This window comes from Marmota marmota, unplaced genomic scaffold (genome assembly GCF_001458135.2).
Source record: "Marmota marmota marmota unplaced genomic scaffold, marMar, whole genome shotgun sequence".
In the NCBI taxonomy this organism is placed as follows: Eukaryota; Metazoa; Chordata; class Mammalia; order Rodentia; family Sciuridae; genus Marmota; species Marmota marmota.
The window spans coordinates 47,157,506-47,177,300 of NW_026000057.1; the positions used below are offsets into that span (position 1 = coordinate 47,157,506).

Here is a 19,795-nt window from a genome sequence, read left to right on the forward strand (position 1 = left end):
TGTAAATCAATGGATGTGTAACTGATGTGATTCTGCAATCTGTGTATGGGGTGAAGGTGGGAGTTCATAACCCACTTGAATCAAAGTGTGGAATATTATATGTCAAGAAATTTGTAATGTTTTGAACAACCCACAATAAAAAATTAAAAAAAAAAATTGACGAATTTGACTTCTCTTTCTTCTACCTCCAGTTTGACAAGGAGGGCAGAGCTGGAGAAAAAATGGACAGCAGGATGCTGAGGCAATCCAACCATGAACAACTACATTTCAGCTGCTTTTAATCATAATGTTTGGCAATTGTTCTCAATATAATTACTTTTTATTTATAACATGCCTAAAGTGGGGTTAAAGAAAATCAGATAAAACAGAGCTATCAAGAAAAAACAGGACAGACCTACTACTATGCCTACTATGTGAGTTAAGATAAATCAGTTGGAGGGCAGACAGACGTCGTTTGTCTAACCCCTGCATGATTACAGTGTACACACATTTTACTCATAGATTCACTGTGGTGTACAGGAAAGGGTAATGTCTGAGCTGTCTTTCTGAAGATCACTGAGATGAGTCACTCTGTCTTCATAAATAAATTTGAGCAAAGTATAATTAGGAAAGATAGCAGAATACAACAGTCACTAGTATGGCAATATGTAAAAACGTGGATGTGTAACCAATGTGATTCTGCAATCTGTATATGGGGTAAAATGGGAGTTCATAACCCACTTGAATCAAATGTATGAAATATGATATGTCAAGAGCTTTGTAATGTTTTGAACAACCAATAAAAAAAAAAAAAAGAAAACGAAAACAAAGAAAAATGAGTGAAGGAGAAATGACAAAATAGATTCAGGAAAAGATAGTCCTATGTAACAAGGAATGGAATGCAAAAGCACCTGGCAAGAGACTTTTTATAAACTAGGGACCCTCAGTTTACTTTACCCACAATCGTATTCCTGGGGAGATAGAGATCAGCAATGAATTGATTACTGAGAAATCCCAAGAGACTTTTGCCTATTTTCAGTGTGAAAATTGCAATGAATAACTGACTTAATCTTAAATGACATGGTTTCCTGAGGGACCCAAATGAATTATGAAATTATTTTGTTGTGACTGTATATATAACCCATGTCAAAATGATTTACTACTAGGGCTCTATCACAACTTTCCATACTTTAAATTCCAATGGTTACATTTTCTATTTCCCCCATTTTCTTCAAACTACAAATTGTACAAAGATGCTAAAAGAGAAGAGTTTTAATGTCCTTGGGAGTGGACATACATCCATCTTGCAGTGGTTATATACATCCATGTCTCTTGTTTAACCATATTAAAAACTGCTTTATAACAATCACTGGTTTTTGCATAACAGATTTTGCTTTGTTACATTTTATGTTCAAATCCTTATATGTATGTAAGGTAGTGTAAATGTAATATATGAGAGTATAAATTAGATAAATAGATAGATAGATAGATAGATAGTGGCAGAATAGTGTAACTGGAATTAATTAAATAATCACTTCCCCCCTAAAGGAACTGAAGAGGAAGATGAAGGGGATGACTGTCTTTTGGGGTCTGTTGATGAGTTCTGGTGGTTTCCTCATATGTGGAGTCATATGCAGCCCCATCTCTTCCATAATGAGTCATCTTTGGTGGAGCAGATGATTCTCAACAAAAAATTTGCCTTGGTAAGTAACTCATGTTGACGATTACATTGAACTAGTGTTTACTTATTAGAGAAATGACAAGATTTTTTACTGAAAACATTTTTGAGGCTCTTGATATTTTGACGCTTGTTAAGCAGATTTACTATGTGATTGTTAAAAAGCTCCATATTGCAGGCTTTCAATATGTGGCTTTTGAGTTTGTATGGGGTGCATATCATTATGCTAATGCATTGAGGGCTCTAATTTAAGAGAGACTTCACAAAATTCAGGACTCAGTTATATGTCATTTCAGTCAGAGCTCCTAAGACATGTTTTCTGTCTAGAAGGAGGTTTCTGCTGTGCTGGGGAGGTAGAAGTATGCACATAAAACAATTATGCAATAAAATGAGATATTTCATGACTTAGTGTCAAACCTTCAATACACAAATTCATGGTTCAGAGAAACAAGTGTCATTGGAAATGATGAAAGGCCAGTTCTTGTGGAAATGGAATTAGGAACTTCCTGAAATATTAATAGAGTTAAGTACCAGGATGAGTTGGAGTAAAATGAGGCTGAGGGAAAAGACCAGGTAGGTTACCGTAAAGTGGATATGAGGTAATAAAGATTCTGTCTAGGAATACTGTGGAAATGAAAGAAAAACTATTGAAAGACAGTTCCAACATAGATGTTATATAGATGGAACATTTGCTTGGTTGAAGCAAGATATACTGCTTTAGACTGAAGGGTTTGTGACTTGGGACCGAGTGTGGCTGGGCTGGCAACAACAACAACAAAACACACACACACACACACACACACACACACCCAGAAATACCTTTTTTGGGTGTCAGGGATGGCTCTGAGACCTCAGCTCCTATTCTGGAAAGCAAAGAGAGCAAGGGAGGCAAGAGGCAAGAGAGAGAGCACACCCTGAACCCCTGTTTTTATTTAGGGGAAAGACATTCAAGACAGATCCACCCAAATAAGGCAAGGGATTGGGTTTCGAAGGGTGGAGTCTTACTTGGTGATGTATTGTGGTGGTCAGCAGATTGACTGACATCTTGGAAAGCTACACTAATCTCAGGAGCTGTGTGGTATCATAGGCAGAGTGAGAAGGACACATAGGTCACATAGCCCAATCAGGCAGTAACATTAGGCCAGTCCCCTCATATGATCAAATGCGCATAGCTCATACATACATAGCCCATGGATGGCTCATGACAACAAGGGACTTTAAAGAAAAACTTTTAATAAGTACATAACGAGAGGAAATAGAGTTGCAAGCAGAGAGGGTACTAAAGCCCACTTATATATAATGGTATTGTATGAACTACTAGAGTCAAGAGCTCAAGTAATTTGTCTCCATGTTATCTTACTCAAACTTATGCAAGAAAGGGTTAGAATTTATAAAACCTACTTCTTTTTTTTTTCTCACCACTGTAGAAAATCAAGTTTATTATATGTAACATAAAGAGTTCATACTTACCTTTTAACTTAAGTGTACTCTTTGGAGGAAAAAAGTTTCAAGGGCAAACTTGCTATGCATTGACATTTTATTAAGAAAGCTAAAATAGTGCTCATGCACATTGATATGAAAGTATTTTGATGGTATTTGCAAACTCCTGTAAGATGGATATATTTTTCCCAAAAAGTATAAACAAAAATAGTAACCATCATGTAAAATTCAGCAAATACTGTCATGATTTGTAACTGAGAGTACTAAAATTCCTATTTCAATGGAAGAGGTAGACATCTAAGGCTTCTAATGTTAGCAGTGTTAATTAGAAAGAGATGATGAAGCAGAAAATGACTTGGTAGTTGCTTCATAAATCTGTAGTAAAAGGGAGAAAGGAATTTGTGAGAAAAGGAAATATGTAAATACAGTAGAAGAAAGCAACAATAAAAGATAAAATAATGAGAAGTAAAGAGAGGGTTTTGTTGTTTTTTCAAAGCCTTAAAAGTATCTTGTGTCAAGACATATTTGACAAAAGATGGCATTCACTGTTATGAAAGAAGAGTAGTATATAGAATGATAGGTGTTTTATTATTATTTGAATGAATAAATCAGTGAATGAATCAATAAATGCCAATATTATGTTCGTATTTAAAATGGCTGTAAATACTTGAGTACATGTAGTGAAAATAGTCAGGCTTATATGCATTTTTGAAAATTCCTGACTAAAAAGCATCATAAATGGAAAGAATAATTCAAAATCAGAATCTAATAATTTTTAACCTTCTAATTGCAGTATCAAGCAAAGATTAATGACGAAATTGATGTCTTACTGCATATTGACAATCCAAATCATGGTTCTTGAGGCAGTTGTAAAGGATCTTTGGAAATAATACCAAATGTATTTTTAATGTTTAATCAAATATAAAACCAGTGGATGGTTGCGGGGTGTCAAGAGTAGACAGGAAAGAATACTGCATCTAGGATTAGTTGGTTCCCAGCCATAACAGCACGAGAAAAAATATATGTGTTAAGTATTTGAGAACAGTGATTAGCACATAACACCCAGTAGATAACAGCTACTGTTCTTATTTGTTTGGTTTTATTTATATCATTTTATTTAATATAATAATAATGCTACCTTCAATTTTTGCTTGGGCTCCTAAAGAGTTTGAAGTGACAGGAGGGATAGTATCCTTATTTTTAAAAGTTTATTTGTACTGAAATGATATTTGAATATTGTGAATTTTGCACAATTTGTATATATGAGTTAGTTAACCCATTTACTTTTCATTTAATGCATTAAGTTTCCCAAATCACATTGCTAGTGTATTTAAGGAGAATGAGACAAGATGAAGGGTTTTAGTTTGCTATATGTTCTATACTATTTCTTTTAATTCTCACAACAACACTGAATTTTAGTTGTATTTATTCTCCATTTGTAGATGAGGAAAATGAGAGCCAGAGTAGCATGGTGACTCAATCAGTGATTATAAAGCTTCCTGAAGGTAGAATTAAAACCATAAAACCAAGTCTTTTAATATTACATAAATTATGTCACCATGTCTCCAATACACAGGTATAAATCTAGATTTCTCTTCTGCCTAGTAATCAAGGAGAATATATGGTAACCTTGATAGTTTAAGGGAAACAGAAAAGTCTAGGTGGAATTCACCTTTTCCCTTGGGTTCCCTAAAGATTCTTATCATAGACAGATTCTAAAATGATTCAGGAGACAAACAACTGAATCTGAGGAATTTTGCATATGACTAAAGTTACCAACATAGAAAAAAAATCAGTGAAAAATTGAATTAAATTGTGTCTCAAATGTCTACTTACTAGCTGCATCAAGTAAATTATTAATGTTAATTATTAATAATAAATTATTAATATTGCTTTTCTAAATTGGTTTATATCTTGTTTCTCTCCATTTTCTTGAAGGCTCTGGATTTCAATATGAGCATGAATGATTTCCAAAGGAGAAATTAAATGAACATGCAAAGAAGCACTGTGTTCCCTTAAGAGAATATGGGCATTCAAAACAAGAATAGAGGTCATAGGTGCAATATTCAAATGGTGATTATGTTAGACGGCATTTAAAGTACCCTTCCAGCTAAAAGAATCTGAGACTATAATCTAAAACTCTGGTCCCCTGCTTTCACTATCTTCAGCCAAACACCTGTCTCTTACGTTGAGTATTAGCAAATACATCTGATCTATTATCCTTTTGCACAATGTGGACATTTCTGATTCACAAAGGAATTTGATGTTCATTTAATTGGCTTTGAAAGCTCTGTCTAATAGCTTATTATTGAAGGTCAGACAAATCTGTTAAGCAAATTTGCATTTGATGACTACAGCCATCAAAGGAAATGTAGCACTACAAGTTGCTTAGAAAAAACTTGTAGTTGCCAAATATGGGCTAATTGAGGAATTCAATTGAAATTTTAAGGGGAGATATATTTTTGAAAGGTTACCAATTCTAAGGTAAAAAAAACTATTATAACATTAACGATTGACCTGAAATACAGTTTGAAATATCTAGTATAGGCTTAAAAATAAGATAAAACCATCATTTGGAAAGTAAAATAACTTTGTATTTAAATTTCAAAAAATTATCAGTAATATGTAATCTCAACTGAATAATTAGTTATGACTTTTGGCAAATAATGGTAGTTTATGTTTTATTTTTTATATTTTTAATTTATTTTGTGTTGAGGAGTAAGCCCAGAGCCTTGTACATGCAAAGCAAGCATTCTACCACTGAGATACAACCACAGTTTCTCAGGTTAATATTTAATAATACCATAATTAGTAAAGATTTTTATCATAGATTTCTTCCAATATCCAATTAATATTGTTATATACAATATTATTAGAACAATGTTTCTGAAAACATAAGGTCTTTTTGAGTATTATACTTTTGATTATATTATCATTTTTAAAAATAGTGTCATTTTTCCTCCCTCTTTTTCAAGTTCAGAACAACCTACTAATTTATATCCACTGGAATATTTGTTGTCAATTATACAGAGTTTTAGATTAGTGAGCACATTAACTTTTCCAATATGGGAAATAAAGCTTATTTAGTATCAAAATACAATATAAAATATATGGAAGGCTTTCTGGCTTGAGGAATATGTGATAAATTTTCAATTAGCTTGCTTGCCAGCTGGAGAAGGAATAATTCCTATAATTTTTATTTCAATAAAGCACTTTATTAAAAAGGACATTGTATTTTCATTTTATTAATGCTTAAAAAGCATAATTTTAGTGATCTGAATAGAAGTGGAGAATTCCAATCAGGATGCAGAGTCCACTCTAAATTTATAGACCACTTCATTATTCTGAGCAGAATGACCAAAGCATATAATTTACTTCATAAAATGAATGACTGAAAGAATTTGAACAGGGCAAGAGATAGAAGAGAGGACTAAGGGATATAGTATCAAGGCTGATACTTAAAAGAGTTCTGGTATGGCTGGGAGTGGCGGTGCATGCCTATAATCCTGGATACTTAGGAGACTGAGGTAGAAGGACCACAAGTTGGAAACCTACCTTAGCAACATAATGAGAAATTCAGCAACTTAGTTAAACTTTGTCTTAAAATAAAATAATAAAAAATAAAAAGGACTGAGTGGTAGAGAGCTCGTGGGTTCAGTTGTCAGTTCAAAAAAAAAAAAAAAGAAAAGATGAGAACTGGTATGGTCATGCATATCAGTTATTACAATGTGACAATACTACTCTCACTAACCTCATTACCATCTCACATCCTTCCCTAAGGTGTCCCAAACCTTGAAACTATTGAGCAACTAAAGGGACCAAGCTGGTCCAGAATGAGTCTCCAGCATCCAGTTCTAATTCTGGAGCTGGCAGCATTCTGATTCGTCAACATAATGGCAGGCAGGTTGGTAAATATCTTAAGTACCTTTGAATACATACTTTAATGTAATCAATCAGTCTTAAGACTTAGGATTGGATCATGAAGGAAATCACAGAAGATAGAATAAAGTCTTATAAATTTAAGAAGTATGGTTTTCTAATTAAAATTTATGTACACAGAAGGGTGTTTGACAGCTAATAAGTGTTCAATGAATGATTACTTGATAAAAGTAAATATTTCTTGGGGCTTTTAAGATTCTATTCATTAGGGTCTTAAAATGTATTATTATTTTAAGTTATTATTATATAATATTTCTGGTATTATTTCTGTGCTGTGGCTCAACAGATCAGGAGACAACTGACATTGAAACGAGTTTATTATTCAGATTTCCCCAAGAGGGAGAGGCATGTCATACTTGTAGAGTTACACGAAGAAGCACCAGAATTGGTTAGGAGGCAGAGTGGACAGTGGGGAAATATGCACAAGAATACTGTGATTTGGTTAGGAATGGTTAGACAAAGCAGGGTAGGCATGCCTCGGATCAGCTACTTTGAATATGTTCAGTAGGTTCTGAAGTATAAGGGCTATTTCTAATTGTCTGGTCATTGGCCTTGAGATGATTAAAGCAAGGAATATTTTGATCATTGCCTGAGAACCTAATAAAGGAGATGGTTGAGTATAGAGGGTCTGATTTGGTTGATTTGCATTTGGAAAGTGTGTTCTCAGGTAATAGTTTGCTATCTCTAGGATTCACTGGCCCTGGAACTCACAGTCTCTTCAGAATTAGCCAGACCCCAATATCAAAGCATCAGAACTACAGAAAGTAAAAAGCATAATTAATAAATTTCTTATGTTTCTCTTCTTATGTATCTTGAAGCATTCTATAGGTTTTCAAACACCCTCATTATCCCAAATGCCATCATTGAATCAGTTCTAACTTCTCTTTCCCCTTCCTAACAAATGTTGTGGTATATGAAAAATATAGTACACTGATTAGATATAGATTTACATATACCTATATATCTATCTATATCTATCTATCTATCAATATATATATATATATATATATATATATATATATATATACATATCAGTGAAATATTTTTTGTTCTGCATGTGCAATTTACTTCTATTAATATAGCCAAAGATCACACTAATTTTGTTAAGCCATTATATCACACCTCTGTTTCTGTTTATGAGCTATTTATTAGGCCTTCTTGTATTTATTTTGGTACAATTTATTGCATTAAGTAAATGCTATCCTTGAGATTACTGCTTTCCCTTTAACATTTCATATTTCTTATATATTCAGTGTTTCAGTATATAAACATCCTGTTAAAGATTCATTTTGTTATTTAACTTGCTTTATATTTTCCCAGTTTGTGTTATACCTATAATTTATAAGTATAACTTCTGTATTTCTATTAAGTTGTTGGTAAATTTGAATATAATAATATCATAGCTAGAGAAATGTGGTAGATAAATAAAGTTTTAATTCCAAGGTAGCATAAGTGCAGTAGTCACAATTTTAAAAAATAGTTGGCCTATAAACTGCAAATCTGTTAATTCAACTAATATCCATAAGGATTACAAAAGTATGTCAAGGATCTTTCTAAAACTGAGAATGAAGATATGTGTGGCATTATTCTGACACCAATTTAGAAATTGTATTTTAAAAGGAATTTACACAGTAAAGGCATTAATCATAATAATTCCTTATAATTATTGCTTTCTTCTTTGTTACTTCTCAGTCACCTGTCTAGTAATCTCTTCTAAAATTTCTTCAGTTTGACATTAAGCTCATTGATTTACAGTTTCCAAAATGCTCTAATTTTTCTCCTGTTTTGAAAGTTTCACATATTTTCAACTTATGCATCATATGTTATTTCTCTTTGATTAGTAAAATGATTTGCACATCACATCTACATGCTTTATATATTAGTTAAAATTTGCCCTTCTAAGCTTGAAATATTTAGTATATTATAGTTAATACTTTATCAAATTGCCTCTTTATCTAATTTTATGTTTATCTCATCATAAAAATCTTAAATATTTTTCTCTTGATAAAGCAGAGAAGATAAGCAGATAGTTTCAACTCTTTTAAAACTCTGTTGTCAATTAAAATATGTCAAACTTCTTTTCCTCCCCCACACAATCATGTAAACTTATTTTTTGTTAATCAGATTTTTTTTTTACATTTATTTTTTAGGTGTAGTTGGGCACAACACCTTTATTTTATTTATTTATGTTTATGTGGGGCTGAGAATTGAATCCCAGGCCTTGCATGTGCTAGGTGAGGGTTCTACTGCTGAGCCACAACCTCAACCCCTAGATTTATTTTTGATTAGAAATTTCTGGAAAATAAACTTATTCTGAGATTTAATCTCATTGGCATTGTTTTACTACCTCTTTAATTTGTTTTCTATGTTTTGTTAGTTTTTGTCATTGGTATGTGTACTTCCTTTCATCTCTTAAAAACTCTAGCATATACCAGAATTCCATATTGAACATTTATTGTGTGGCTGTAACATCTATTAATTTAATAAATGTATTTACTTATCTTATTAATATTATTTACTGCTCTTCACAACCCTCTCACTATCATCTTCATTTTCAAAATGACAGAGCTGGGACTAGCCTGTGCAGGTCCCAGACACACTGCAGGGCAGACACCCACCAGAGCCTAGCCTCTGAGGAAGGATGAACCCTTCTGACCAGCAGACCACCAAGGGAGGTCAAGCCCAGTGGCAAAGATCCACTCACACCAACTTGTATAGGACCCAGATCTAGGATTCAGTAGCATTCATTGAGGGACACCAGCAGTGTCTGGAAGCCCAACATTAAGGAGAGGTACAGACAAACTGCACAGGTACTACAAGAATATAGGGAAGAAACTGTAATAACTCAGATCCACACTGTAAGAAAGGAAGACACATAGACAACATGAAAAACAAAAAGGGGGAGGAAAGTGCCCCCAAACAATCCAGGACACTATAATAACAGAACCCACAGATAGCGAAGTTGATGAAATTTCAGAGAAGAAGCTCAGAAGGTTCATAATTAAAATGATTTGTGAATTAAAGAACGACCCAAATGAGCAAATACAGGCAAAAATTGATCATTCCAACAATGAGATAAGAGAGCAAATACAGGTAGCAAAAGATTATTTTAAGAGGGAGATAGAGATTCTGAAAAAAAACCAAAAAAACAAAAAACAGAAATCCTTGAAATGAAGGATACAACAAATCAAATTAAAAAACTCAATAGATTCAATCACTTAGAAGAAAGACCATCAGATAATGAAGTCAAAGTATACTACCTGGAAAATAAAGTTGATCACACAGTGAAGATAATTAGAAACCCTGAACAGAACATCCAAAAATTATGTGACAGCATCAAAAGATCAAATCTAAGAGTTATTGGGATAGAGGAAGGCAAAGAGTTTCAAATAAAAGGAATGCACAATCTTTTCAATGAGATAATCTCAGAAAATTTCCCAAGCATGAAGAATGTATTGGAAACCAAATTCAAGAGGCTTTCAGGACACGAAATATACAAAATTACAACAGATCTACACCAAGGCACATTATAATGATAATGCCTAGCATACAGAATAAGGATACAATCTTAAAAGCTGCAAGAGAGACAAATCAGAACACATATAGGGGGAGACCAATTCCTATCTCAGTAGATTTTTCAACCCAGACCAACAAAGCCAGGAGATCATGGAACAACATATACCAAGCTCTGAAAGAAAATGGATGCCAACCAAGAATCATATCCAGCAAAATTAAGCTTTAGATTTGATGACAAAATAAAAATCTTCCATGATAAACAAAAGTTAAAAGAATTTACAACTAGAAGTCTGCACTACAGAACATCCTCAGCAAAGTATTCCATGAAGAAGAAATGAAAAACAATGATGAAAATCAGCAGAGAGAGGAATTACATTAAAGGAAAATCTAATCAGAGGAGAAACCAAGTCATGTTAAATACCAAAAATAAACAAAAATGGCTAGGAATACAAATCATGTCTCAATAATAACCCTGGATGTCAACTGCCTAAACTCACCAATCAAAAGACATAGACTAGCAGATTGGATCAAAAAAAGTGGGGAGGGACCCAACAATATGCTGTCTCCAAGAGACTCATCTCATAGAAAAAGACATCCACAGACTAAAGGTGAAGGTTTGGGAAAAATCATACTACTCACATGGACTGTGGAAGCAAGCAGAGGTTTCCATTCTCATATCAAATAAAGCAGACTTCAAGGTAAAGTCAGTCAAAAAGTATAAAGAAGGACACTACATACTACTCAAGGGAACTATACACCAACAAGACTTAACAATTATAAATATATATGCCCCAAACAGTGGAGCATCTATGTTCATCAAACAAACTCTTCTCAAGTTCAAGAGTCAAATAGTCTACAACAAAATAATTTTGGATGACTTTACCATACCTCTTAATCAATAGATAGATCATCCAATCCAAACAAAAGCTTGCAAAAGAAAATCTAGAACTCAATAATACAATCAATAACTTAGACTTAACTGACATATATAGAATATTTCATCCTTCAATGAGAGAATACATTTTATCCTCAGCAGCACATGGGTCCTTCTCTAAAATAGACCATGTAATATGCCACAAAGCAACTGTTAGCAAATATAAAAAAGTAGAGATACTACCCTGCGTTCTATCAGATCATAATGGAATGAAATTAGAAATCACTGATAAAATAAGAAATAAAAGCTACTCCAACATCTGTAGAGTAAATAATATGCTACTGAATGAACAATGGGTTACAGAAGACATCAAGAAGGAGATGAAAAAAAATTTAGAGGTGAATGAGAACACAGATACAACATACTGAAATCTCTGGAACACTATGAAAGCAGTTCTAAGATGAAAGTTCATTGCATGGAGTTCATTCTTTAAAATAAGAAAAAGTCAACAAATAAATGACTTAACATTATATCTCAAAGCCCTAGAAAAAGAACAAATCAACACCAAAAGCAGAAGACAGGAAATAATTAAAATCAGAGCTGAAATTAATGAAACTGAAACAAAAGAAACAATTGAAAAAATTGACAAAACAACAAGTTGGTTCTTCAAAAAATTAAGTAAAATTGACAGAACCTTAGCCATGCTAACAAAGAGAAGGAGAGGGAAAACTCAAATCACTAACATATGTGATGAAAGGAAATATCACAACAGATACTACAGAAATACAGAAGATAATTAGAAATTATTTTGAGAACTTGTGCTTTAATAAAATGAAAATACCAAAGGCATCGACAAATTTCTAGAGTCATATAATTTGCCCAAATAGAATCAGGATGATATACAGAATTTAAGCAGATCAATTTCAAGATGCCATCAAAAGTCTGCCAACCAGATGGATACACAGCTGAGTTCTATAATACCTGTAAAGAAGAACTAATACCAATTATCTTCAATTCATTTCAGGAAATAGAAAAAGAGGCAGCACTTTCAAACTCATTCCATAAGGCCAATATCACTCTGATTCCAAAACCAGGCAAAGACATATTAAAAAACAACCACAAAAAACTTCAGACCAATATCTCTAATGAACATAGATGCAAAAATTCTCAATAATATTCTGGCAAATTGAATACAAAAGCATATCAAAAAGATCATGCACCATGATCAAGTGGGATTCATCCCAGGGATGCAAAGTTGGTTCAACATACAGAAATCAATAAATGTAATTCATCACATCAATATGCTCAAAGATAAGAATCATATGATTATCTCAATAGATGCAGAAAGCATTTGACAAAATATAACACCCCTTTATGTTCAAAACACTAGAAAAACTAGGGAAAACAAGAACATATCTCAACATCATGAAGGCTATTTACTAATGATATGATTCTATACCTAGAAGACCCTAAAAATTGCACCAGAACATTCTAAAACTAGTAATTGAGTTCAGCAATGTAGCAAGATATAAAATCAATACCCATAAAGCAAAGGCATTTTTATATATCAGTGACAAATCCTCAGAAAGGGAAATGAGGAAAACCACCCAATTTTCAATAGCCTTAAAAAAAAAAAAAAAAAAACCTTAGGAATCAACTTCACGAAAGAGGTGAAAGATCTGTATAATGAAAATTATAGAACCCTAATGACCAAAATCAAAGAAGACCTTAGAAGATGGAAAGATCTACCTAGATCTTGGATAGGCAGAATTAGTATTATCAAAATGACCATACTTCCAAAAGCACTATATAGATTTAATGCAATTTTGATCAAAATTCCAATGACATTTGTCATAGAAAAAGAAAAAGCAATCATGAAATTCATCTGGAAAAATAAGAGACCCAGAATGGCTAAAGCAATCCTTTGCAGGAAGAGTAAAGCAGGTGGCATCACTATACCATACCTTAAACTGTATTACAGAGCAATAGTAACAAAAACAGCATGGTATTAACACCAAAACAGACTGGTAGACCAATGGTACAGAACAGAGGACACAGAGACTAACCCACAAAATTACAATTATCTTATATTAGACTAAGGTGCAAAAAACATGCATTGGATAAAAGACAGCCTCTTCCACAAATGGTGCTGGGAAAACTGGAGATCCATATGCCACAAAATGAAATTACAGCCCTATCTCTCACCATGAACAAAACTCAACTCAAAATTGTCAAAGATTTAGGAATAAAACCAGAGACCCTGTGTCTAATAGAAGAAAAAGTAGGCTCTAACGTCCATCATGTGAGATTAGGTCCCAACTTCCTTAATAAGACTCCTGTGGAGCAAGAATTAAAGTCGAGAATCAATAAATGGGATGGAGTCAAACTAAAAAGTTTCTTCTTGGCAGAAGAAACAATCTGTGAGGTGAATAGAGAGCCTACATCTTGGGAGCATATCTTTACCCCTCACACATCAGATAGAGCACTAATCTCTAGGGTATATAAAGAACTCAAAAAGCTAAGTACCAAAAAAACAAATAACCCAATCAATAAGTGGGCCAAAGACCTGAACAAACACTTCTCAGAAGATGATATATAATCAATCAACAAATATATGAAAAAAATGTTTATCATTACTAGCAATTAGAGAAATGCAAATCAAAACCATTCAATAGAATGGCAGCTATTATGCATACAAACAATAATAAGTGTTGGCGAGGATGTAGGGAAAAAAAGTACATTCATACACTGCTGGTGGGACTGCATATTGGTGTAGCTAATGTCGAAAGCAATATGGAGATTTCTTGGAAAATTGGGAATGGAACCACCATTTGACCCAGATATCCCTCTCCTTGGTCTATACCCAAAGGACTTAAAAACAGCATACTGTGGGGACACAGCCACATCAATATTTATAGCAGCACTATTCACAATAGCTAAACTATGGAACCAAACTGGATGCCCTTCAATAGTTGAATGGATAAAAAAATGTAGCATGATGTTCTCAAACTCCATCCATTTACCTGCAAATGCCATAATTTTATTATCTTTTAATGCTGAGTAATATTACATTATGTGTATATACCACAGTTTCTTTATCCATTCATCTATTGAAGGGCATCTAGGTTGCTTCCACAGTTTAGCTATTGTAAATTAACCTGCTATAAACATTGATGTGGCTGAGTTACTATAGTATGCTAATAAAATCTGACTTTTTATAGTGTTCTCTCTTAAATAGATGTTCATATGATTTATGCAGTTTTTTTGTGTTTGTGCAACCAGCACCATAAACTTTACCTTCCTGGTCTGTATTGTAAATATCAGAGGTTATGCAATAATTATATAAAGTAAACATCATCCATCACCAACTTCTATATTCTTTCAGGAATATCAAAATCAAATTAAAATTTGTGCTAGATTCCTAGTTTAATCAATCTTGTACATTTCAAGAAGATTAAATGAGTGTGAAAGTACTCTGGGAATTGAGACTGTCCCTAAATCATTTGTAGCTTTTTTATATCTCAGTGACCCTGGAGGTCCGAATAAAACTCATTGTTCCAAACTGAGAAAACTACATTAAAATAAACCTTCCTCTTCCTTCATTGTATCCCTAGTTAATTTTCTTTTTAGTTGTTTCAGTATAGCATAAAAAATAAAGCCTCATAAATTCTTCATTTCACAGCTATGTAAATGTTCCTTCTTTTGTTTCACCTGAATAAATCTCAGTGATTAAAAAAAAAAATCAGCCTGTGGCAAGTATAAGTGTTTACATCATACTTTTGAGTACTCTCAAAAAGCACATCCTTTAGTGTCTTGTTTGTTTATGAGACACTCAACAAAGTGAAGACAACACTTCAAAAATTTTGATGAGAACTTAAAAGAAGAAAACAACATGCCCTGTTAAATGGAGAAGTACTTAAATTAAGTTATATAGTTACTAGCAAAGACTGGGAAAGAATCTATTGCATGACCCCCAAATAAAGTTTTCTTAGAAATTACAAAAGAAATTGAAGTTTAAAATAGAGTTATGCACATTTTATAATCCTTTTTTCAGTACTAGTACTAAATTTTTAGCTCAACTTTGTTTCTGAAATTTCTTTATGCATTTGACTTACTGAATATGATTTAAACTCAGCAAATAAATAAGCTGGTTACTTGCAGTCATACTTGAAGGAGAATATGTGGTGTCAAGGGAGGGTTTTAACTGATATCATTGCTATAGTCTTATCAAATTTGTGGTATACCTGATTATTACTTACCTCCCACTTTACAACTAATATCAATTGATTTTGTCAGAAGAAATTTATTTGGTTTCTACTTCTACTTTCTTTATACATAATGTCAATTTCTTTTCAGTCTAAATTTATACTGTCAAGTAAATCTGTTTATACATACAACTGATCATATACTGTATTTTTCAGAAATGTCTCCTCTTAAATAAAAATTCTAATTTCTTGGTGGCAGAGTGATAGTTTATCTTTGTATTTTTTCTTTTTTTATTTTTTTTAAAAGAGTGTGAGAGAGGGAGAGAGAGAGAGAGAGAGAGAGAGAGAGAGAGAGAGAGAGAGAGAATGAGATTTTTTTTTTAATATTTATTTTTTAGTTATCGGCGGACACAACATCTTTGTTTTGTATGTGGTGCTGAGGATCGAACCCGGGCCTCACGCATGCCAGGCGAGTGCGCAACCGCTTGAGCCACATCCCCAGCCCATTGTATTTTTTCTTAATTAGTTGTTTCAAAAAGAAAGAGGAAATGTTAATTGAGTAAAAGAAAATTAGCCAATAATTTTGCTTATTTATTTCAGTGTCTAAAACTGTGAAAGAATTAGTTTTATAATGCCTCTTTGTTAAGTGAGGGAATTAAAACTTGGTAAAGCTACATGGTCCTCTGGTCAATGAAATTGAGCATTGAGACTGAGCCAAGGACTCATAAATGTATGTTTTCACCATGAAACTGTGCTGCTCTCTGTCTTCAGCCTTCCTGATATGTTGATAATTTCATTATCATGGTTTTGGTTATCTTTAGGTCTAGAAATAAGATTATTTTCTTACTATATAATTAAACACTACATACTCTATTCAGAGATAAGTAACCTCAGAGTGATAAGGTCACACTTCTGTTTCATGAGTTAATATGTCTTTCCAGTTCCCAAGATTTCATTATTAACACTTTTAATGCCTTTATCTAAAGATTTTGCTACTTTTGTTCTTGTAACCATGACTTTTGTTTTCCAAACTTTTAGACAAAGAACATCTCATTACTAAGTTTTCTCAATCCATAGCAATATCACCAACTAAGGAAACTTATCTAAGCCTCAAATTCCAGTTTTTATTAGATTTCATCTAATAGACAAGATTGATGGACTCATTGAACATATGTATGGATTTAATTTCCAACTCTCAGTGACCCTGGAGGTCCGAATAAAACTCATTGTTCCAATAAAGCTCATTGTTTCTACCCTGAATAAAACTCATTGTTCCTACCATGTGTGTGGCTGATACTACCTACCTCAAAGCCCCATCTCTGTACTGACATGTTTCGTGTTTTCTGGTATAGTCACATCCCATGGAATGGCATACTCATAAATGATCTCATGTTCCCATCGTGAATAACAAAGACGTTCCCATTACTAGGAAAATTCCAAAGATTTAAGGAACCAGGAATGAGGAAGACTAACCAAATTCTTTATTACACCATAACTGCAACAGAAGATGATTTTAAATAGTTAAACCAAATTCACTAAAAACAAACTGATCATCACAGTAAGTTTTTAAAATACCAGCCAGCAGACAGAACTTTATATTATGAATTAAAAGAAGACTTCAGGGTTATCTATTGTCCAAATCTACAAATAGTAACTATATTTATATTAAACTGCCAAGCACATTTTAGGAGATTATTACTTCCTTAAATACAATGAAATAACATTGCACATGTTAATGTAACTCATGGATTACATTAGTGCATTTATATTTAGCATCTGAATATAAGATTATTTCTAAAACCACAAAGATTATGTTGAAGAAACAGAATTTTAAATTTTAACCTAATTGATTCTTGCAGAACTCCTCTATTACACAACCAAAAAAAGAAAGCCAAATTCATTTGTTGATCACATCTTTCAAGATTTCATTTATCATGTGAATTATTCTAATATTTAACAACCTTAGCATGCAGTACTGAACCTTAATTCTCTAACCTAGAAATAAATTCAACTTGCCCAGAGCTATATTAGGTTTTGTCCAGTTTCCTTTGAACAGTAACTTTACATATATTGGACCACATTGCCAATAGTCACTGCCATTCTTTGTTTTCCTTAGTCACAGCAATTGCTAAAGGACTCCTACCCTTGGTGCTGGTGGCCCCACAGGCCCTCATAAGCTTAAATCTGTGTATCGACCATTATTTTTACTTTAGGAAAAAAAAATGAATTTAGAAGTTTTAAAGTATATCTTGTATTCAAGAAAAGAGTTTTATAAATTTGTTTTCTTCATATATATATATATATATATATATATATGAAGGTATATATACACACACACATATATATGTGGATACATATACAAAAAGGCTATACCTGCACACACATACCTATGTGTGTATATATGATATGCATATATAAACATGTATGCATATAAATGTGTATATATAATATGCACATATACAGTACCATATATGTGTGTGTGTGTGTGTGTATGTAGATATAGTATGTGCAGGTATGAGCCTTTTTATGTCAAAAGGTTTGAATCTCATTTTCCAAACATGCTCCTATCATCTGAAAAATATGTATCATTTTCTTTGTGAAACAATCTCTCATATAGTTATAGTTCTTAAGGAAGCCATTTGAACAGTCAAAGCAAAAAAAAAATTCTTCTCCTAGAACCTACTGCAAAATAAAATGTGAATGGAGGAAATATTTAAACCCACATAAATTGTAAATGTTAATTTACATAAATTGTAAATGAATTCTTTTTTTTTATTGGTTAATCAAAACATTACAAAACTCTTGACATATCATATTTCATACATTCAATTCAAGTGGGTTATGAACTCCCATTTTTACCCCAAATACAGATTGCAGAATCACATCAATTACACATCCACATTTTTACATAATGCCATATTAGTAACTGTTGTATTCTGCTACCTTTCCTATTCTCTACTATCCCCCCTCCCCTCCCCTCCCATCTTCTCTCTCTACCCCATCTGTTGTAATTTAATTCTTTCTCTTGTTTTTTTCACCTTCCCCCTCAAATTCTCTTATATGTAATTTTGTATATCAATGAGGGTCTCCTTCCATTTCCATGCAATTTCCCCTTTCTCTCCCTTTCCCTCCCACCTCATGTCTCTGTTTAATGTTGATCTTTTCCTCTTGCTCTTCCTCCCAGCTCTGTTCTTAGTTGTTCTCATTATATCAAAAAAGACATTTGGCATTTGTTTTTTAGGGATTGGCTAGCTTCACTTAGCATAATCTGCTGTAATGCCATCCATTTCCCTGCAAATTCCATGATTCTGTCATTTTTTAGTGCTGCATAATACTCCATTGTGTATAAATGCCACATTTTTTAATCCATTCATCTATTGAAGGGCATCTAGGTTAGTTCCACAGTCTAGCTATTGTGAATTGTGCTGCTATGAACATCGTTGTGGCAGTATCCCTGTAGTACGCTCTTTTAAGGTCTTCAGGGAATAGTCCCAGAAGGGCAAGAGCTGGGTCAAATGGTGGTTCCATTCCCAGCTTTCCCAGGAATCTCCATAATGCTTTCCAAATTGGCTGCACCAATTTGCAGTCCCACCAGCAATGTACAAGAGTACCCTTTTCCCCACATCCTCTCCAGCACTTGTTGTATGCCTTCATAATGGCTGCTAATTTACTGGAGTGAGATGGTATCTTAGGGTGGTTTTCATTTGCATTTCTCTGACTGCTAGAGATGGTGAGCATTTTTTCATGTACTTATTGATTGATTGTATGTCATCCTCTGAGAAGTGTCTGTTCAGGTCTTTGGCCCATTTGTTGATTGGGCTATTTGTTATCTTATTGTTTATTTTTTTGAGTTCTTTGTATACTCTGGATATTAGGTCTCTATCTGAAGTGTGAGGAGTAAACATTTGTTCCCAGAATGTAGGCTCCCTATTTACCTCTCTTATTGTTTCTCTTGCTGAGAAAAAAACTGTTTAGTTTGAGTAAGTCCCATTTGTTGATTTTAGTTATTAACTCTTGTGCTATGGTTGTCCTATTAAGGAATTTGGAGCCGGATCCCACAATATGTAGATCGTAGCCAACTTTTTCTTCTATCAGATGCAGAGTCTCTGAGTTGATATCAAGCTCTTTGATCCATTTTGAGTTAACTTTTGTGCATGGCGAGAG

At 33.2% G+C, this 19,795-nt stretch overlaps 1 protein-coding gene across 6 annotated transcripts in view; it reads left to right on the forward strand.

The window, feature by feature from the left end:
- Positions 1-19,795, forward strand: part of LOC107141226 (N-deacetylase and N-sulfotransferase 3) — a 162,587-nt gene that overhangs the window by 71,734 nt on the left and 71,058 nt on the right. For 5 of the 6 annotated variants that reach the window (XR_007351417.1, XM_015484428.2, XM_048813841.1 and 2 more), the window contains exon 4: positions 1,528-1,682. Coding sequence is in view for 5 of the 6 variants with exons in the window: in XM_015484428.2 (XP_015339914.1) it covers positions 1,528-1,682 (155 nt within the window). In the remaining variant the exon portion in view is untranslated. Of the gene's footprint in view, positions 1-191; positions 414-1,527; positions 1,683-19,795 lie in introns of all 6 variants that reach the window. The other variant, XM_048813844.1, reaches the window with a different exon arrangement.